This window comes from Aythya ferina (genome assembly GCF_964211825.1).
Source record: "Aythya ferina genome assembly, chromosome: W".
NCBI classification, from domain to species: domain Eukaryota; kingdom Metazoa; phylum Chordata; class Aves; order Anseriformes; family Anatidae; genus Aythya; species Aythya ferina.
In genome coordinates this window covers 7,698,672-7,721,104 of record NC_140313.1, presented here as the reverse complement: position 1 = coordinate 7,721,104, position 22,433 = coordinate 7,698,672, and the positions used below count along the sequence as shown (strand labels likewise).

The 22,433-nt window shown below is 44.2% G+C and overlaps 1 protein-coding gene across 4 annotated transcripts in view; it reads left to right on the top strand.

Annotated features, from left to right (window-relative positions):
• The window catches only part of LOC311426260 (zinc finger SWIM domain-containing protein 6-like), a 269,097-nt gene extending 260,599 nt beyond the window's left edge, over positions 1-8,498 (top strand). For 3 of the 4 annotated variants that reach the window (XM_084502492.1, XM_084502491.1, XM_084502490.1), the window contains exon 14: positions 4,341-6,932. In XM_084502492.1, coding sequence (XP_084358618.1) covers positions 4,341-5,203 — 863 coding nt within the window. In that variant the 3' untranslated portion in view covers positions 5,204-6,932. Of the gene's footprint in view, positions 1-4,340; positions 6,933-7,613 lie in introns of those variants that run through there. The other variant, XM_084502493.1, reaches the window with a different exon arrangement.
• Positions 8,499-22,433: the final 13,935 nt, after the last annotated feature.

Below are 22,433 nucleotides of genomic sequence, written 5' to 3'. Positions count from 1 at the left end.
ACCGTCAATCCCCATAAGTGCTGCTGCTGGCGACGGATGTTGCCAAACATTAGTGATTTTAGCAGGGGGGAAGGATATGGATGTTTGTAACAGACTCAGTCTCACTGTGCCTGAATCCACTTGATATGTCATGAAACTCCACACAGTCCCATCTGGGATTTTCCACATTTGCCCATGCAGTATGTCAAATCCTAAAATATTAGTATATGCAGCAACAACTAATACTTCTACCCTGGTTAATTTCTGTTCCTCTGGCAGCCAGAGTGAAATTTTTGTGGTGGGGCATTGTTTTTCCACACTGTTGATTCCCGTGAATTTAACCCTGCGTCGACCAGGTCTTATGCCCAGGGTTTGTGCTGTCTCGTGTAATTAACAACATTTGGGCCCTGGTGTCAATGAGAAAGTTTACCAATATTTTTCAGGGTCCAACAGGAATGGGGCCAGAGTGTTCATTAGAGAGCCATTGAATTGCTAATACCTGCCGAGCAGGGTGGCTCACTGCCTTCCCAGGGATAGTTTTTTTTTGCTGAGCTTCCTCCTCGTCAATTAGGCTCGGTGCAGAAGGTGCACTTTCCTTATGGGTCGGGGGTTTTCTGGTTAGGCAATTCTTCCCAGCTGGAATATTTTTCTTACCCAGAGATCAGACTAATGTAGAGGTCCTCCGTAGAGGCACAACACAAGAATGGTCAGGGTGCACCCAAAGCTAGGGCCTTACACCACAACTCACCCCGTTCCTTATTAAGTTTCAATCTCTCTTTGAATTTGGGTATCTGGGGTTTTCAGTATGGATTTGGCAAACTCACCGGGAGTGATCTGGGGGCTTAGTACTGAATGAACTAATATCTAAATCTTGTAGGCCACAGATAAGAGGGGTTAATTGAGCTGGGTTGATAGGAGGTAACAGCGGGGATTTCCTGAATTCATATCTTTCACATATCGCCTGAATGCAGGCTGCTTTCTGTACTGCTACAGCCAGGTCAGAATAGTTTGTGGCTCTAATTTCCAGTGGTTCCCCTCTCTCCTGGGGATCTATATCCCCTGCCCAGTATACAGCTCGTTCAGTTATAGAGTAATTATGGTCTCCTGGTGTGGTAGTTAAAAATACTCCTGGTCCCCCAAAACCTCTTGCTTCTTCCTCATTCAACGTAATTTGGTCTCCTCCTTCAAGAGAAACTCGCCACACATACTCGACTTCCGAGTCTCCTGACTGCCTTGAGAACTTCTCCTGTATTCTTATCAACTCTGCTGGTGACCATGGGATTGTTCGCACAGTAGTGAGGATTTCATCTTCATCATCAACAGTGGTCTCAGTTTTAACTAAAGGTCTCAAAGAAATCAATTGATGTTCAGAATCATCAGTCTTACTGGTATAACCAAGTGTTCAAATCTTACCCAAAAATGTCCCAGTGAGGGAGGAAGACACCACCGTGACTTCTGGTTATACCGACCACTTCTGAAGCAGATCGAACTCCCTCATATGCTGCCAATACCTCCTTTTCGGTTGGAGTGTAGCGGGCCTCATACCCTCTGTATCCCCAACTCCAAAACCCTAGGGGTCGACCTCGAGTTTCCCCTGTTTATTTCTGCCAGAGGCTCCAGGTGGGGCCGTTCTCCTCGGCTGCGATGTAGAGCACATTCTTTACATCTGGTCCTGTTCGGACTGGCCCAAGGGCTACTGCATGAACTATTTCCTGCTTGATTTGTTCAAAGGCTTGTCGTTGCTCAGGGCCCCATTCAAACTCATTCTTCTTACCGGCTACTTGGTAGAGCGGGTTTACAATCAGAATGTAATTTGGGATGTGCATTCTCCAAAACCCCACAACACCTAGGAAAGTCTGTGTTTCTTTTTTGCTAGTTGGTGGAGACATAGCTGTTATTTTGCTGATCACATCCATTGGGATTTGACGACGTCCATCTTGACATTTTATTCCTAAAAACTGGATCTCTCGTGCAGGTCCTTTGACTTTATTTTGTTTTATGGTAAAACCGGCCTTCAGAAGGATTTAGACTATTTTCTTCCCTTTCCCGAAAACTTCCTCTGCTGTGTCACCCTACACGATGATGTCATCAGTGTACTGAAGGTGCTCAGGAGCTCCCCCTTTCTCCAGCGCAGACTGGATTAGTCCATGGCAAATGGTAGGGCTGTGTTTCCACCCCTGGGGCAGCCGATTCCAAGTATATTGGACTCCCCTCCAAGTGAAAGTAAACTGTGGCCTGCACTCTGCTGCTAGAGGGATGGAGAAAAATGCATTAGCGGTATCAATTGTGGCATACCACTTGGCTGCCTTCAATTCAAGTTCGTACTGGAGTTCCAGCATGTGTGGCACAGCAGCACTCAGTGGTGGCGTGACTTCGTTCAGGCCAGGATAGTCCACTGTTAGTCTCCACTCACCATTAGACTTTCGCACTGGCCATATGGGACTATTAAAAGGTGAGTGGATCTTCCTGATCACTCCTTGGCTCTCCAATTGACGAATTAGCTTATGGATTGGAATCGGGGCGTCTCGGTTGGTGCGATATTCCAACGGTGCACAGTTGTGGTAGCGATTGGCACTTGCTGTTCTTCGACCCTCAACAGCCCCACAACAGAAGGGTCCTCCGAGAGACGGGACAAGGTAGACAATTGTTTAATGCCCTCTGTCTCTAAGGCAGCTATGCCAAAAGCCCACCGGAACCCTTTTGGGTCTTTGAAATATCCTCTTCTATGTCTATGCCAAGGATGCACGGAGCAACCAGGCCAGTCACACTACGGTGTCCTCCCCCTGGCTGGAGGCAGAGCCCCTCTAATCCTGGTCAGAATCTTCCTTTCTGTGTTTAAAGGACTGCCTGATGGAAACTGGAGCAGCAAGTTTTTTCAGAGAACCCCTTTTTCCTGATTGTTTTATTTTGCAACTCACGTACCTGTGCCTCTAGGGTCGAGGTAGATTTTCCATCTCATTTTCTCATGTCCTCTCCATGGTCACATTGGTAAAACCCCAGGGTGGCACGGGGTGTGTACCCACTATATCGTCTTCCTTGCGCGGATGGATGCTTACCCCTGATAGCTGAGACACTGGTGGGGAGGAAAATAATCTCTCTTCAAGTTGGTGGAACTTTTCAGAAAGTTTCTCCAAAGTATTCTCTTTTAGTTGGTGGAAACTGGTTTGTTCAGGTGGGGAGGAAGATAAATTCTCTTTAAGTTGGTGGACCTCTTCAGAAAGTTTCTCCACAGTCGAGACGCAGGCCTGTAGGGAAGAGGAGAGACTTTCTTCGTACTGCCAGAGTTGTTTAGCCACTTCATCCACTGTGGGTTCCTCATCCTCTTTCCAGGCCATTATTGCCAATGAGCTGGCATATGATGATGGTGCACTCTGTACAAACATCTGCCACATGGGTCGTGTACACCTGACTTCATCTGTGGATATTTGTCTGTTGTCTAGGTCCTCATAAATCACCTTCCGTGCAGCTAATTCCCTCAGGTACTGGATTCCCTTCTCCATAGTGGTCCACTTGCCTGGTAGACATACAAGTTCTTCCTTGAAGGGATACCTTTCCTTCATAGCTGACAGAAGACACCTCCAGAGGCTTTAAGGCCATGCTCCATCTCCAATTGCTTTGTCAATGCCTGCGTCTCTAGCAAGGGATCCTAGCTGCCTGGCTTCCCTGCCCTCTAATTCCACACAATTGGCTCCGCTGTCCCAGCACTGTAGCAGCCAGGTGATAATCTGCTCACCTATACAGTGACCAAAATCTTTTTGCACATCTCGTAGCTCACGCTGGTATAGGTTTCGGGTAATTACTGTTGATTTTTCGACATCCTCATCTTCATCCTCCTGCACCTCTGATGGCCCAGCATCGTCTTCTCTATACCTAGACCTAGCAGAAGACTCTCTGCGTTCTGAATGACCACATCTAAATGACCACAGCTGCACATTGAGAAAATAAGTTAAAATTACTTTTCAATGTGAGGGCTGCTTTTAAGTGATGTAATGAGACCAAATGAGCCAGAACTTGTTATCCAAATTGTTTTAAATATCAAGTAAAACAGCTCATTTTTTACACCAAGAGATTAAAGCTTATCTTTTATGTTTTGTTTTGTTTTGTTTTGTTTTGTTTTGTTTTGTTTTGTTTTTTTGTTGTTGTTGTTCTCTGCATTTCAGTGATTGTTACAGAGTTTGCACAGTAGCTTTTGTTTTAATGTCCCCTTCCAGCCTGTTATCTGGGTTGGCCTTTCTTGATGAAGCACATCCCCTTGTATGTACTGGTAACTTCCTAGACTTTGCTAAAAACGTTATCTCTTGCTGAACATCTGTATCTGCTAGGCTTTATCAGTTATTGCTAATCCTTTCTTTCTTTCCAAGGTGTTTATGCACTGGATAGCATCATGCAAAGCTGGTTTACACTTTTCACTCCAACAGAAGCCACTAGTATTGTTGCTACAACAGTGATGTCCAACAGCACCATTGTCCGTCTGCATCTGGACTGCCATCAGCAGGAGAAGCTGGCTGGCAGTGCTAGGACGCTTGCTCTACAGTGTGCCATGAAGGATCCTCAAAACTGTGCCCTCTCTGCACTGACCTTATGTGAAAAGGATCACATAGCTTTTGAGACTGCTTACCAAATTGTTCTAGATGCTGCTACAACTGGCATGAGCTACTCACAACTTTTTACTATAGCACGATACATGGAACACCGTGGTTACCCCATGCGGGCCTACAAGCTGGCCACTTTGGCCATGACGCATCTCAACCTGAGTTACAATCAGGATACACACCCTGCTATTAATGATGTTCTGTGGGCATGTGCACTCAGCCATTCTCTTGGGAAAAATGAGCTAGCAGCTATAATACCTCTGGTGGTCAAAAGTGTCAAATGTGCAACAGTACTGTCAGACATTTTGCGTAGGTGTACTTTGACTACTCCTGGCATAGTGGGACTTCATGGAAGGAGGAACTCTGGTAAGCTCATGTCACTGGACAAAGCCCCTTTAAGGCAACTCTTGGATGCCACAATCGGAGCCTACATTAATACGACTCATTCACGTCTCACTCACATCAGCCCTCGACACTATAGTGAGTTTATAGAGTTCCTTAGCAAGGCCCGAGAGACCTTCTTAATGGCTCATGATGGACATATCCAGTTTACACAGTTTATTGACAACCTAAAACAAATCTACAAAGGCAAAAAGAAACTGATGATGTTGGTTCGTGAACGTTTTGGTTGATGAAAATGTGTGAATTTGGATGGGGGGTTGGGGGGAGGGAAAGGGTGGTTTGTTTCTACTTGAGCCTGCCTTTGTATCCTTTTTAACTTAAAGAAACAGAGCCACACCGGTATTATATGTGTATAGTTATACTGAGTTTGCAAACTAAACTGTCATGTTGTGAAAGTTTGTGTGTTTATTGTTTATTTTTTTTCTCCTTTTTTTCTGTTATGTATGAGAGAGAGAGGTTAAAAAAGGTTTGGTTTACACTGAGTATATGTTGTCAAGTGGCAAAAGCCCACATCGCTCTCCTGTTCTTTCTGTATATGTTCACAGCCTCAAAAAACAAGCATATATTGCAATGGCTTTAACAAACAAACAAAACACCTCCATCCTGTGATAAGTACCTCGAATGGATCCAGCTTTACTCCTTTGTAACTCATCCTTACATTTCAGCATATTTAAACAAAGCAACAAATGAAATACTAATAGTTATAAGGCTGACCACATGGCTTTCCAGTGCTGTTCATCCAGAAGCATGGCACACAATGCTTGTGCATGTGGAAACTTAGCAACTGTCAACATACATTCTCAGGGATTTATCAAAAAATAATAATAAAAAAGAATGAAAGCATTTATTGTACTGTATATATATTATAGTATATGTCTGAATACTGAAAAATATAACATTAATTTATAAAAAAAAATCTATCTAATGCAAAATACTTGAAGCTGCAGTAGCTTGGTTTTAAACAAAAAAGAAAACCTATGAGAAGGATTAAAGTGCGCCTTGCTTCAGGGTTGGCTTAGGTGGTGAACTATATGCTGGGCATCTATGCAGAGCCACCTTTTGGATAGCATGGTTGGACTGATACCTATTGGGGGAAGGTGTTTTATATATATATATGTATATATATATACACACATGCTTGTAACAGGCACTATAGTAAAGAGGGACAACAAAAAATACGCAGCGAGAGCAGCAAGCCTTAGTATTAAGAATATAGTGTGCCAGAATTGGGGTTTGTGCCTCCTAGCCTAGAAAGCTTAAAGAAATATCCTTTTGACACAAAACACATAATGTTTTCCAAAATGATTGACATGACATGTTATGCCTTTGCAGTGAGCTAACCTTTGTGCACAAATAACATATATATATTATATATATATACCTTCTGCATAGGTATTTTGACTTTGTGCAGGACAGAAAGTTGTGTAGGTATGACTGTTTTACTTTTCAGTTTATTTTTTAAATATATTTTATTTTCTCTAGAATTACTCAAACAAAAGCAGCCTTCTATCTTGCCTTGTCTTAATGCTTTAAAATAACCAAACTGAAGATCTAATTACCAAACTCTTCATTATATTATTAAATACCAACTTTGGTTACAGTACAATGTCTTCACTTTAGCTGATGGTTCTGTATCCTTGTGCTTTTTAAAGCAGTTTTTATGTTTTGGTGCAAAAGTTGTCCAGTGTCTCTTGTTCCCTTCATTAGAGAACATGATAGAGGTATGTTTGGTAGGTATTTTTGTTTAGAAAAACTATTTAATGCTCTCCATTTTATTTATTATAATAGGTAAAAAGGTTGTACTTCATCATCCATGTAAACATACTCATGAAGTTGAAATTAATTAAGATTTGATACACTGATATCAATTTATTTATGTAACTAAATCACTGTTTTATAAACTTGTTAATGATCAACAGGTTTTTTTGGTTTGATTAAAATTAGTTTTTTGAAAGTTGATTCTGCCTCCTTTATGTTGTTTGTTACTGGAGTTGAATTGTGAATGAATGGTTCGTAGATCCTAAATGCCCAGCTTAAAACTTTGGTCCATTATAGTGGTAAGCAATATGATCACCAAGAACAAGAAATAAATGTTTTGTTCCTCAAAAATCTGCTGATTAGTGGCAGTGCTCACAAGTGCACCAGCTTCTGTCCAAAAGATGGAAGTAGACTTGGTGCATCATAGGAGGCACAAAATGCTGCCTGCAATTGAAAGATGTGTGGTCTATAGACTTGGCATATTGCCCTGGTGAGATGGTAGAGTGCCATGTTCACACTTCATGGATTATTTAGGTGGGTATGAGAGTTGAGATGTACTGCAAATAAAAACAAGGACAGTTCTTGCTGTTCTTTGATCGACTTTTCATGTTGTGTATATGTTGTGTATTCTGAACTGTGCAGCTTGCTCCACACAGCATAGAGACTTTGCTCACAGCTGAGAGGTAATATACCTGCTTTTTGGGAGCCCTTGCTCTGTAGGATTTGTGTAGGTTTTCTAGCCCTCAGTGAATAATAGGATATGGCATGGTTGAAAATTGAAGAGGGGAGTTTTTTACTTTGCCAAGATCTTTATTATCTTAGGCATGTTATATGATGTCATATTTGACTATATGATCTGAAGACTTTCATTTTCTTTTTTAGTATCTTCAGCTGAAATGAGAATTAGCATGCAGCAAGCAATTATCAAAGATGCCAGTGTACTCATGAATTCTGACAGTGAGACTCGTGTCACCGGAAGATTAAGGAGGAAAAGGTCTGAATCTTTGTACAAATTCTCATGTAAATATGAGTATTTACCAAGTCTTCCTAACAGCTGAGTTGTCCTGACCTGTAGTACTAATGTTATCTAGCTTCTGCAACTTCTATCCCTTCCAAGTATTGGATTCTCATTATGTTTTGAAGTTTCTCATGAATTTTCTGTTACAGACAATAAGAAACAACGGGATACCTCATTCTGTAGTAGGGTTGGCATAGTTTTCTTTTGCCTCTTAAAAATAATTCAATATTATGGATATTGTGGACTATGGAGATTGCAAAACAGAAGCCTGTTTGAAGAGAAGGCTTTAGAATTAAATGCAGTTCCGATGATTGGAACCTGCTTTTGATGAGATGAATGGCTTATTCTTCCTTCAAAATGGATGGAAGTTTACTTCATGTCCTTTCATGACTGACTAATATCTCTTGTGTATTCTTAGTCGTGCTGCACAGTACAGTTCACACTATGTTAAAAACCTTCGTGGACCAACAGAGACTTGGCCAATATCTCTAGTTTAGATATGTACTACTCTTGTTTTGTGGAGGTAGGGAGAGTCCAGGGAAAAGATTCCAGGAAAAAAAATAAAATCTCAAGGCTCTTTTGGTGAAAACTGTGATCAAATATTTCTAATGCAATTTCTAAAATTACATATTTGAATTAATTTTGCATTATAAAGAAACCTAATCAAAATACGTCTCAAATTGCTTATCTTCTCTTCAGAGCTATATCTTTGAGGTATGCAACTGAACACCACTGTTATCATTGTTTCAAAATGCTTTGTTTTTCAATACTCCAAAATGTTTTTCAATACTCCCTTAAATGAGAACTTTTTTTTTTTTTTAATCCAGAGTCTCTGTTTAGTACTGAAGGAAACTGAACATAATTCTCCCATATCACAGACTAACATTGAATCTTCATTCTTTTGGTGAGTTGAGTGAACTCCTGAAAGATGTGATATTCATTCTGTATTATGAGATTATGTCTTGTGGCCCAAGAAACTGACTTTTGCCCCAAGTTCATTTTCAAAATTTCCTTTACAGTCTACTGATTCTGCCAGAACATAATTCAGCAGAGATTTTTATTATCTAAATTACATTACTTTCATTTACCTTTTTAGTGTTTCAACACTTCATTTCCACATCATTTTCCCTTTAGAGAGAAACTGCGCAGCTTTTCAGAGTGAAAGAGAAAAGGCACCTATGGGAGACTCAGACTTCAGATACTAAGGTGCAACTGAAATCCAAGACAGCTTAGCTTCCCTCTCAGTACTTCATGTCTTATTCTCAAAATCTTTTGGTTTTAATGCCATGACAGTAAAGCTAAATCTGGATTTGCATGTACATGACAAGGAGTTTATTAGATTTTTTTAAAGTGAAACTGTAGGTAATATTCTGAAGCTAGAGCTGTGCCTACAAGACAGGTTCTGTAGAACACCACGGCTGTCTAGTAGAACTGATGCAGCTCTTTAAAAATTATGAATTTGCTAATATATGCAATCAATACTTTGGATGACCAATCAACAGTTTTTGCTGTACAGATGAAATCCTGGAGGCCTCTTTTAAAATTTTTTCTCTCTTTTTTTTGGAATATCAAAAAGCAAAATTGGCTTCATAGTATTTTTAAGTATAGAAGATACTCTGAGTGCTTTGTATTAGTAAATTTCTATTCGACAAAAAAAACCAACGTATTCCATCAATTTCTTTGTATATCCATACAAAGTTTCACGTTGTAAGCTTTCAAAAAATTCTGTGAAAGTCACTTTTCAATAATGCTTTAGTGTTCTGTCAGTTTAGTTTGAGCTGCAATTTTCTTTCAGTTTTGTCTAGTAGCAATTAAATTTTTATATAAGTGGGTGTAAGTAACGTAAGTGCATCAAAACTGGGCTGCAGTTTACATGGAAGGAAATTTTATTTTTTGAATTGTGCCAATTTCAATATGTAGTTCCATAGAGTAGATTTGCACTAGAAGTAAATTTATTTCACTAAGAAACCTTCATTTTGATTTTAAATATGGATTTTCACTGAAAAATCATCCAGCCTTCCTTTTTTTTTTTAATAAAAAATAAAAACCAAAAATCCTGATAATTAATCTTCTTTTAATCCAGGATATAACTTGCATAAATAGCAATATAGCTGGTACCTTTACAGGATTGGGAAATATGATACCCTCAGGTATTCTTCTTGCTTTGCGGTTCTGGCTAGGGATAAAGTAATAAAGTAATAAAGTGTTCATAGACGAACATTTTCCCATCCTTTTAAGTGCCTGTCTCCTTGAGAGTATGTTTTTGCAAGTATATTGTGCAAAAGCACAACCCCCCAAGTGTTATGTCCAACCTTTGCCTCATGACACTGCAACAGGTAGTAGAGATATTTCGGGTATTTTGCAATATTGCAGACAATACTGAATATGAGATGAAAAGCTTCATGAGATTTTTAATTAGAGAAGCAGCAAAGTTTCAAAATATTACCCTTTCTTACCTGCACAACCCCTCAGATTTGTTTATTTCCTTGATTATCTAATCCAAACATTTAATGTTTTAATGCTTTTTTTTATGCTTTCTTTTGTTGTTTGCTGTTAAACCTCATTTTTGAAGACTGGAAAGCAAAGCTTTCCCAACAATAGCAGAATCTATGCTCCTGGTGTTCTATTATAGGTGGTCTCCAGTGTGTTCCTGGAATCAAAAGGTAGCAGAAGAGATGCAGATGTCCCATCCTAATTTAACTGTCTAGGTCACAACTTCTGAACTGTGAACTGTCCTGTCAGCTCAGGAGCCAGTCAGTGAGTAGAGTCACTTACTGAGTTTTGTATCAACTGCGTTTCATTGTTATAACTTCATTTTCTCTCTCTTTAGTCTTTGTATGTTTGTACATGTAATTTCAAGAGATTTGTATTTGGAAAAATGTTCATCTGGAAGATGATGTGCATGGTATTTCTTGCTTGGGGTCTGATGATGTAAAATGAGCAATGGAGCTATTACTTGGTAACTGCAGTCCGTGGACAAGCTCTGCTTGGGCTGTGTTGGAAGTATCCATAGAGCAGTGAATAAGAAAGGTGAACTACTTGTAGTTTAGGAGCTGATGAGCTGAGACCTAAGGCAGCAGACACAGCTAGCATGTAGAACCAGCACTGTCTGCCTTTCCAACTCAACACTCCTCCATTGGAATCACTTGTCCAACCACAAAAAGCCTTGATTTGGTGTCCTGGGAATCAAAGGCAAATCACTGTTCATAGAAGGATTCTGGAAAGTTTAAAAATGGATGGAGATGATTAAGGACAAATTTAAATATTCCTCTGGTGAAGTTGCTGGAATTACATAAAGGCTCATCTTGGCACACATTTCAGTGAAGCCTGTTAGTTATGAGAACAAAAGTGGTGATAGAAGTAGTGCTAAATTCTTCCCAGTCAGTGGGCAGGAAAAATAATTTGGGGTTTGTGGCCTCCAATTCCAAATGACCTGAATCTCATTAAACAGCACAATGGCTAACTGTAATGCTTTCTTTATCTCCTAGCTTTTCCTTCACACAGGAAAATATGTCAGGCAGACTGCAACTCATCTCTTAGACACGTTACCAAAGGAAGAACTGAAGTTTCTCTCTTTCTGAAGTTTCTTTCTTTCTGAAGTTTCTTTCTCTTCTGAAAACAAGGGGTCTGGGACAAACATTGTCCTTGCTCAGGCCAATTTGCCTACATGTTAAGGAACCTTTAGCAGCACAACCAAAGCAATTCAGGAGTATAAGGTTGCAAAAGGTAAATTGCATGAAAGGCTTTCCCGACAAGATCCTATTTGTATACTGCTATACAGCAGTTGTTCACATAAATGAGTAGAAACCGTTTTCTAAGGAAAAGGTTACTTTTTTTTCTGTATCTAATTAACATTTTAAACATGTTTAATATATTGTCATGATAACTAAAAATATCCAAAAATAACCACCAAAGTGGAAGATGTGATTGTCCTCTTTGCTAAAAGGAACAAATGTACCTAAAGAAAAATTTCTTCACAATCACCTGCCAAGGCAATTTTCCCTGGGGGCAGGTGCATTCTTCAGCTTGCAGGGGGATTCCTGCATCAAGGCAACCCCAGGGAGTAGAGGGAGCTGCCAGCACCTGTCAGCCCTCACAAAAGCAGATGATGAGGCTTCAGCGGGGCCAGGAGCAGCAGCCACCCTCACATACAAAAGCTGCCCCTAGGGAGCTTGAGTGACTAGGGTGTGGTGTGGTAATTTCAGTGGGAAGCTGTGCATGGAGGGCAAAAGGTGGGTTGCTTTCTATTCTGGGAGCAATGGAGGAAGGCACCTTCTACTGAAATAGAAATGGTGTCCATGCGCCAGCTGGGCTGAGGCTGAAACCCAGACAAAGGGGCCACAACATACCCAGACAGATGACTACACCCAAACAGACCTCTGGAGGACCAAAAGAGCTGCCCAAACCCTCAGTTCCAGGGAACTCCAGAATGCGGAAGTCCCCCTATGTCCTGAAGGCAGAGGTGGGTGTCATGGATGCAGGTGTGCCCAGATGGATGAACTTTTCAAACAAGTGGCTCTGTTATGAGAGGAACTCACCCGGCAATGTAGCATCCAGGAATCCAAGCGGGAGATTGATAAATGGTATTATGCACTGACACGGTCCAAGCAACAGCCCTACCTTAAGTCCTGGCAAGGGGAACATGAACTAGCTTTGAGCCCTCAAGCAACAAACTTGAATGACTCACAAGATGAGGGAGACCGGACCCTCATCTCTGCTTGGAGCAGGAGGAGTCTCCCCCTTTCCCCTGAAGTGCCCCTGCTGTCCTGGTTTCAGTTAGAACAGAGTTAATTTTCTTCCTAGTAGCTGGTAGAATGCTATGTTTTGGCTTAGGATGAGAAGAGTGCTGATAACACCCCGATGTTTTAATTGTTGCAGAGCAGTGCTTATACCAAGCCAAGGACATCTCAGCCTTTTGCTCTATCCTGCCAACAGGCAGGCTGGGGGTGCAGCAAGAGCTGGGAGGGGACAGATCCAGGACAGGTGACCCAAACTAGCCAAAGGGGTATTCCATACCATCTGATGTCATGCTAAACAATATATAGGGGTGGCTAGCCAGGGGGAGGGGGCCGGACTGCTCGGGGTTAGGCTGGGCATCGGTCAGCGGGTGGTGAGCAATTGCATTGTGCATCACTTGTTTGTACACATTAGTAGTAGTAGAACTATTATCATCATTGTATTATTATTATTATTGTTATTATTGTTATTATTGTTATTATTATTTTCCTGTCTTATTAAACTGTCTTAATCTCAACTCATGGGCTTCACTTTCCATTTCTCTCCCCCATCCCAGAGAGGGAGGGGGGAGGGTGAGCGAACGGCTGTGTTGTGTTTAGTTGCTGGCCGGGTTAAACCATGACACCTGCACAACAGATACAGTGCTCTAGGGTTGGAGAGAGGAGACTGTGTGAGTAATGGTGAATATGTCGGAAAGGGCAACCATACAAATTTGGCTCAGTCTACCACCTGCATCAGAGCCAGTGCCACAGAAAAGGCATGAAGGGTGTTAGTCATGGGGGGGCTCCTCGCTGAAAGGCACTGAGATACCAATTTACTGTCCAGATAATCTCTCCAGAGAGGTTTGCTGCCTGCCTGGGGCCCATATTTGTGATGTTATGAAGAGGCTACCAAGCCTGGTGGTAGCATCTACTACACCTTCCTACTCTTTCATGTATGAGGCTGCAACAAAGAGACTCAAAAATATCAAAAGGGACTTTATGTCCCTTGAAAAGATGTTAAAGGGATCAGAAGCACAAGTAGTATTCTCCTCTGTTCTCCCAGTTGGAGACTGGGACCCAATAAAAAGGAGACTAATGGACCAAGTGAACGATAGGCTACAAGGCTGGTGCCATGATCAAGGTTTTGGGTTCTATGATCTTGGTTGTACTTTTGAAAGACATGCTGATGCCAGATGGGGTGCACGTGACCAGGTAGGGCAGGAGTGTTCCAGGCAGTAAACTGGCTAGGATTATTAGGAGGGATTATTAGGCTGGGATTATTAGGAGGGCTTTAAACTGGATGCGGTGAGGGAAGGGGATGTACCTCTGAGTGGTGGAAGCAAATCTGAGAACACTGTCACTTTAGGAAGCAAGAGGGAAATAGTTGTGAACTGTCCCAATGCAAACAGAAAGGGATCTGGAAATGTGATGTGACCAATTGCCCAGCTGAAATTCCTCAACACCAATGCACGCAGCATGGGAAACAAGCAGCAGGAGTTGCTTGTCATGGCACAATTACTATGGCGCAATTAGAGAAATATGACTTGATTGTTATCACAGAAATGTGGTGGGATGGATTACACAACTGGAACACTGGAATAGAGGGCTACAAGCTCTTCAGAACAGATAGGCAGGGAAGGAGGGGTGTGGGTGTTGCCCTCCATGTTCAGGGAGGGATTGATTGCAAAGAGATGCCTCTGAGAAACAGCCATGGACAGGTTGAGAGCTTGTGAGTAAAAGTTAAGGACCACACCAACGAAGGAAAACTTATGGTTGGGGTCTACTACAGGCCGCCTGATCAAGGGGAGCCTGTTGATGAGACCTTCATGCTTCAGCTACAAGAAGCATCCTTATCTGGGAATGATAAGGTTGAGTCTGGGAATGATAAGGTTGAGTCCCTATGGGTTAGGATCAGCGGGAAGGCCAACAAGGCAAGCATCCTGGTGGGGGTCTGTTATAGACCGCCAAACTAGGATGAGGAGACTGATGAGGAGTTCTACAGGCAGCTGACAGAAGTTGCGAAATCGTCAGCATTTGTTCTCGTAGGGGACTTCAACTTCCCAGACATATCCTGGAAGCACAACACAGCCCTGAGAAAGCAGTCTAGGAGGTTTCTGGAGAGCATGGAAGATAGCTTCTGATGCAGCTGGTTAGTGAGCCTACCAGGGGTGGTGCCCCGCTAGACCTTCTCTGCACAGAGAAGGACTGGTGGGAGATGTGGTGGTTGGAAACTGTCTTGGGCAGAGTAACCATGAAATGGTAGAGTTCTCCATTCTTGGAGGAGCCAGGAAGGGGATCAGTAAAACTGCTGTATTGGACTTTCAGAGGGCTGACTTTGAGCTGTCCAGGACACTGGTTGGCAGAGTCCCTTGGGAGGCGATTCTGAAGGGCAGAAGAGTCCAGGAAGGCTGGGTGCTCTTCAAGAAGGAAATCTTAATGGTGCAGGAGCGGTCTGTCCCCACGCGCCCAAAGACGAGCCGGCATGGAAGAAGACCGGCCTGGCTGAACAGAGAATTGTGGCTTGAGCTTAGGAGGAAAAAGAGGGTTTACAATCTTTGGAAAAGAGGGCAGGCCACTCGGAAGGACTATAAGGATGTTGCGAGGCTGTGCAGGGACAAAATTAGGAAGGCCAAAGCTCATCTGGAGCTCAATCTGGCTACTGCCATCAAAGATAACAAAAAATGTTTTTACAAATACATAAACACAAAAAAGGAGGACTAAGGAGAATCTCCAGCCTTTACTGTATGTGGGGGGGGAACTTAGTTACAAAAGATGAGGAAAAGGCGGAGATGCTTAATGCCTTCTTTATCTCAGTCTTTAGAGGCAAAACCAGTTGCTCTCTGGATACCCAGTTGTCGTGGTTCCGCTCAAGTGGGCAGCCGAGCTCCACCACAGCCGCTCTCTCACTCCCCCTCCTCAAAGAGGAATGGGGAGAAAATATGTGAAAAGGGCTCAAGGGTTGAGATAAGGACGAGAAAATCACGCAATAATTATTGTAATGGGCAAAACAGACTCAGCATAAGAAGATAGTAAGATTTATTGCTCATTACTAACAAGCTAGAGAAGTGAGAAACAAAGGAAAGAAACCAAAAGCACCTTCCCCCCCCATCCACCCTCTTCCACCTCCTCCCCCCGAGCGGCGCAGGGGAACGGGGGAATGGGGGTTATGGTCAGTCTACAGCGCTTCTTCTCTGCCACTCCTTCTCGGTCACTCTCGTCCCCTGTGCTGTGGGGTCCCACCCACGGGATGCAGTCCTTGATGAACTGATCCAGCGCGGGCTTCCCACAGGCAGCAGCTCTTCCAGAACTGCTCCAGATATGTGTCCGTACCACGGGGTCCATCCCTCAGGAGAAAACTGCTCCAACCTGGCTCCCCTACGGGCAGCAGCTCCTGCTGGGTCACCTGCTCCTGCGTGGTCTCCTCTCCATGGGCTACAGGTCCGGCCCGGAATCTGCTCCGGCAGGGGTCTTCCACAGGTGGCAGCCTCTGTCGGTGCAGGGCCACCTGCTCCACCGTGGTCTCCTCCACGGGCTGCAGCGTGAAACCCTGCTCCACCATGGTACTCCATGGGCTGCAGGGGGACATCCTGCTTCACCATGGTCCTCACCACAGGCCGCAGGGGACTTCTGCTCTGGCGCCTGGAGCACCTCTCCCCCTCCTTCTACACTGACCTTGGCACCTGCAAGGCTGTTTCTCACTCCCTTCACTCTCCCAGCTGCTGTGTGGCACAGCATTTTTTTCCCTTTCTTAAATATGCTCTCACAGAGGCGCAAAACAGCATCGCTTATTGGCTCAGCTCTGGAAAACAATGGGGCCCTTCCCAAACATGGGGCAGCTTCTAGATCTTTCTCACAGAAACCACCCCTATGGCCCCCTGCTACCAAAACCTTACCACGTAAACCCACTACACCAGTACCCTGAACTGGTGGAAGGGGATGGGAGCAGAATGTGGCCCTCACTATCCATGAGGAAATGGCTGGCGACCTGCTACGGCACTTGGATGTTCGCAAGTAGATGGGGCCAGATGGGATCCACCCAAAGATACTGATTGAACTGGCAGAGGAGCTGGCCAAGCCGCTTTCCATCATTTATCAACAGGCCTGGCTATGGGGGAGGTCCCAGTCGACTGGCAGCTAGCAAATGTGATGCCCATTGTTATAAATGGCTCAGTCTTCAAAATAGGACTATAATCAACGTTTGCAATTTATTAAAGGAATAGAGGTAAGCAAACAGCGCTTTGTGCGCCGGGAGTCTCTGCTGCACCAGGCAGGTAAACACCACAACTGCTCTCTCACTCCCCCTCCTTAGATGAGGAGGGGAAGAAGTAAAGGAAAGAACAACTCATGGGTTGAGGTAAGGATAATTTAATTAAAGGGAAAAAAATAATAATTATTAAGGAAAGATTATTATTAACTAAACAGTTTAACTAAAGGGGGGAAAAAAAGGGGAAAGGGGAAAAGGGAGGGGGAAAGGGAAAAAACAAAACAAATAAAGGTTATGTGGAAGTGCGGACGAAAGAAATTACTCTCTGCTTCCCACAAATGAGCGATGCTTGACCACGTCCTTGAAGCAGGGCCTCAACGCACGTAGCCGGTGTTCCGGTGGAGGACCGGCATTTTCACGACGAGAGCCCACCCCTCCCCTCTTCTTCCTGTTTCCACCTTGTATTGCTGAGTGTGACATCATATGGTATGGAATATCCCTTTGGTTGGTTTAGGTCAGCTGCCCTGGTGATGTTTCTCTTCTCACTTTTTTGCCCACCCCCTAGGAGGGTTAGAGAGAGTCTAGTTTCTAGAGAAACTACTGCAGAGGTGGAAACAGACTGAGAATAAGGAATGAATCACTTAAGCTCCTGGAAAGCAAATACTGAAATTAAAATGGGCATAAACATCCTGACCTAAATCATGCATCAATTCTGAAACACTGTTTTCCAATTCATATTCTCTGTAGGCCACGTATGTTATCATGTGTTTTATCATCTATTTGAAGTATTATGTGCATGTGCAGCTAAGATGTACAATAACACCCAGGGTCCTAAAAGAATTTGCTGAAGTAGTTGCCAAATCTCTCTCAATCATATTTGAAAAGTCCTGGCTGTTAGGTGAAGTCCCTGGTGACAGGAAAAAAGGAAACATCACTCCCATTTTTAAAAAGGGTAGAAAAAACAACCTGGGGAACTACAGACTGGTGAGCCTCACCTCTGTGCCTGGGAAGATCGTGGAAAAGATCCTCCTGGAAGCAGTGTCGAGGCACATGCAAGACGAGCCTGTCTGAATTTAAGAAGAGATTGGACTGTGAACTTAGGCACATGGTCTGAACTTTTGGGTAGACCTGTGCGGTGTCAAGAGTTGGACTTGATGATCCTTAAGGGTCCCTTCCAACTCAGGATATTCTATGATTCTATGATTCTATGATCCGAGATAGCCAGCGTGGTTTCAGCAAGGGTAAATCATGCCTGACCAATCTGGTGGCCTTCTATGACGGAGTGACTGCAGCAGTTGACAAGGGAAGATTGACCAGTGTCTTCTACCTGGACTTCTGCAAGGCCTTTGACACAGTCCCACATGACATCCTGAACTCCAAAATGGGGAGATATGGACTTGATGGGTGGACCATTCAGTGGATAAGGAGTTGGCTTGAAGGCCGCACCCTTCAAGAGTTGTAGTCAATGGCTCTATGTCCAGGTGGAGGCTGGTAACTGTGGTGGTTTTACCATGCTGGGCAGCTAAACCCCACAACCACTCTCTCACTCCCCCTCCTTTAGATGAGGAGGGGGAGAAGTAAAGCAAAGAACAACTCACGGGTTGAGATAAGGATAATTTAATTAAAGGGAAATAATTATAATAATTAAATAAAGACTACCATGAATTAAACAATTTAACTAAGGGGAAATAAAAGGGAAAGGGGAAAAAGGGAGGAAAACAAACAAATAAAATAAATGAAAGCTATATGGAAGTGCAGAGAAAAGAAATTACTCTCTACTTCCCACAAATGAGCGATGATTGACCATGTCCTTGAAGCAAGGCCTCAACGCATGCAGCCGGTGTTCGAGAGGAGGACCGACGTTTTCACAACGAGAGCCCACCCCTCCCCTCTTCTTCCTGTTTCCACCTTTTATTGCTGAGTGTGACATCACATGGTATGGAATATCCCTTGGATTGGTTTAGGTCAGCTGCCCTAGTGATGTTTCTCTCCTCACTTTTTGCCCACCCCCTAGGAGGGTTAGAGAAAGGCCCAATGCTGTGCCACTGCTGCTCAGCGGTAGACACAACACTGGTGTGATAACACTGCTGTTCCAGCTACAAGTACAGAGTATGGCACTGTATGGGCTGCTGCCAGGAAAGTTAACATTCCAGCCAGACCCAGTACAACCTCCACCCCTTATTCCATAACATTTGTGTCACACTCAGATCCCCATACTTTAGCATACAAGCATTCTCATCATTATCCCTTGTCCTTTAACAGGACAAGGATTTAACAGGACAGGATTAATAGGCAGGTGTATGTTTTCATTCCATAGGTCTTTCTTGGAAAATGTTCATAAGAACTGTTGATGATTAGGTCTTCATCTGCCAAAGTGGCCACTCAAGGCAGGTGGAGTGGGATGTCTGGACACCAGCACCAGCTTAGCTCAAGTCCTTGTTGCACTGCCCGGCTCCTTGCAAAGTTGACCTGTCGTTGATCCTACAGCATCTTCCTACAACATATAACTTAGATTATAGATTAGTTTTCTCTCAATGTCAAATCTCCTTGAGGCACACACTTGATATCCCCATTCTTTTGCATGACCCACCAGGTATACCCTGGTCCTTGGGCGAAGACAATCCCACGAGTGGGTTTGCCTTTTCCTGAGGCAGGAGCAACCCACACTGCCTTCCCCATCCACCTTCCTATATGCACTACGGGAACCTTAGCTCCTTTCACAGTGTGTAGGGGTTTTGTTTCGGCAGGACCAGCACGGCTGTCAGACCCCCTATTGTTAACTAGCCAAGTGGCTTCTGGTAGATTTGTGTCCCATTGTTTCCATGTCCCGGCACCTAATGCTCGTAACATAGTCTTTAACAGTCCATTGTACCTCTCAACCTTCCCAGAGGCTTGTGGGTGATAAGGGATGTGGTACACCCACTCAATACCATGCCTCTTTGCCCAGGAGGTAACAAGATTGTTTCGGAAATGACTCCCATTGTCAGACTCAATTCTCTCTGGTGTACCATGACTCCACAATACTTGTCTTTCCAGGCCCAAGATAGTGTTTCGGGCCGTGGCATGGTTTACAGGGTATGTTTCCAGCCACCCAGTAGTTGCTTCTACCATGGTGAGTATGTACCGTTTGCCTTGGCGGGTTTGTGGGAGTGGTCCGATATAGTCAATTTGCCAGGCCTCACCATATTGAAACCCTAACCATCTCCCCCTGTTCCAGGGAGATTTTACCTTCATGGCTTTCTTGATTGCAGCACAGGTCTCACACTCATGGGTAACCTGTGTGATGGCCTCAATGGTCAAGTCCACCCCTCGATCACGAGCCCATCTGTAAGTGGCATCCCTCCCCAGATGTCCTGATGTTTCATGGGCCCATCGAGCTACAAACAGCTCACCCTTACGTTCCCAGTCTAGGTCCACCTGAGCCACTTCAATTTTCGAAGCTCAATCCACTTCTTTGTTGTTCTGATGTTCTTCAGTAGTGCGACTCTTGGGCATGTGGGCATCTACATGACGTACTTTAACATCCAGGTTTTCTACCCGGGCAGCAATATCTTGCCACAGGGTAGCAGCCCAGATAGGTTTACCTCTGCGCTGCCAGTTGCTCTCTTTCCATTGCTGCAGCCACCCCCACAGAGCATTTGCCACCATCCATGAATCAGTATAAAGATACAATACTGGCCAATTTTCTCTTTCGGCGATATCTAGGGCTAGTTGTATGGCTTTTACTTCTGCATACTGACTCGACTCACCTTCCCCTTCCATGGCTTCCACAACTCGTCGTATGGGATTCCACACAGCAGCTTTCCATTTCCAATGGCTCCCTATCACACGGCAGGATCCGTCAGTAAACAACGCATACTGCTTTCTGTCTTCTGGCAACTCATTGTATGGTGGTGCCTCTTCAGCACGGGTTACCTCTTCTGTTGGCACTCCGAAATCTCTGCCTTCCGGCCAGTCCATAATCTCTTCCAGGATTCCTGGGCGATTGGGTTTCCCCATTCGAGCCCGCTGTGTAATTAACGCTATCCACTTACTCCATGTAGCATCAGTTGCATGGTGTGTAGTGGGAATTTTCTCTTTGAACATCCAATGTAATACAGGTAGCCGCGGTGCCAAGAGAAGCTGTGCCTCTGTACCCACAACTTCTGAAGCAGCTCGAACACCCTCATATGCCATGAGTATCTCTTTTTCAGTTGGGGTGTAATTGGCTTCTGATCCTCGATAGCCCCAACTCCAGAAGCCCAGAGGTTGACCTCGAGTTTCTTCTGGGGTTTTCTTCCAAAGGCTCCAGGTAAGCCCATGCTCCCCAGCTGCAGTGTAAAGTATATTTTGCACAGCTGGTCCAGTACGGACAGGCCCAAGGGCTACTGCACGAGCTATTTCTTGTTTGATTTGTTCAAATGCCTGTTGTTGCTCAGGGCCCCACTCAAAATAGTTTCTCTTTCGAGTCACTCGATATAGAGGACTCACAAGCTGACTATAGCCTGGCACATGCATTCTCCAGAATCCCACGAGGCCTAGGAAAGCTTGCGTTTCCTTTTTGCTAGTTGGCGGAGACATTGCTGTTATTTTATTGATCACATCCATTGGAATATGGCGACGTCCATCCTGCCATTTTACCCCCAAGAACTCGATTTCCTGTGTAGGCCCCTTGACCTTGCTCTTTTTAATGGCAAAACCAGCTTTCAGGAGAATTTGGATTATTTTCTTCCCTTTCTCAAAAACTTCTTCTGCTGTGTTGTCCCACACGAGGATGTCGTCAATGTACTGAAGGTGCTCAGGAGCTCCCCCTTGCTCCAGTGCAGACTGGATCAGTCCATGGCAAATGGTAGGGCTGTGTTTCCACCCCTGGGGCAGCCGATTCCAGGTGTATTGGATGCCCCTCCAAGTGAAAGCAAACTGCGGCCTGCATGCTGCTGCCAAAGGGATGGAGAAAAATGCATTAGCAATATCAATTGTGGCGTACCACTTGGCTGCCTTTGACTCTAGTTCGTACTGGAGTTCTAGCATGTCCGGCACTGCAGCACTCAGTGGTGGCGTGACTTCATTCAGGCCTCGATAGTCCACTGTTAGCCTCCACTCGCCATTAGACTTTCGTACTGGCCATATAGGACTATTAAAGGGTGAGCGAGTCTTGCTGATTACTCCCTGACTCTCCAGTCGGTGAACCAACTCATGGATGGGAATCAGGGAGTCTCAGTTGGTGCGATATTGCCGTCGGTGCACCGTTGTAGTAGCAATTGGTACCTGTTGTTCTTCAACCTTCAGCAATCCTACAACAGAAGGGTCTTCTGAAAGGCCAGGCAGGGTAGACAGCTGCCTAATCTTTTCTGTGCTCAAAGCAGCTATGCCAAAAGCCCACCGGTATCCTTTTGGATCCTTGAAGTACCCTCTCTTGAGATAGTCTATGCCAAGGATACATGGAGCCTCTGGGCCAGTCACAATGGGATGCTTTTGCCACTCATTCCCAGTTAGACTCACTTCAGCTTCCAGTACAGATAGTTGTTGGGATCCCCCTGTCACTCCAGAGATACAGGTGAGTTCTGTCCCTTGGTAGCCTGATGGCATTAAGGTACATTGTGCGCCAGTGTCCACTAAAGCTTTGTATTCTTGTGGTTCTGATGTGCCAGGCCATCGGATCCACACAGTCCAATAAATCCGGTTATCCCTCTCCTCTACCTGGCCAGAGGCAGGGCCCCTCTAGTAGTGTCCTTCATTGGTCTGTCTTAGGACCAGTTGGTTTGGGCTGGAACTAGATGATC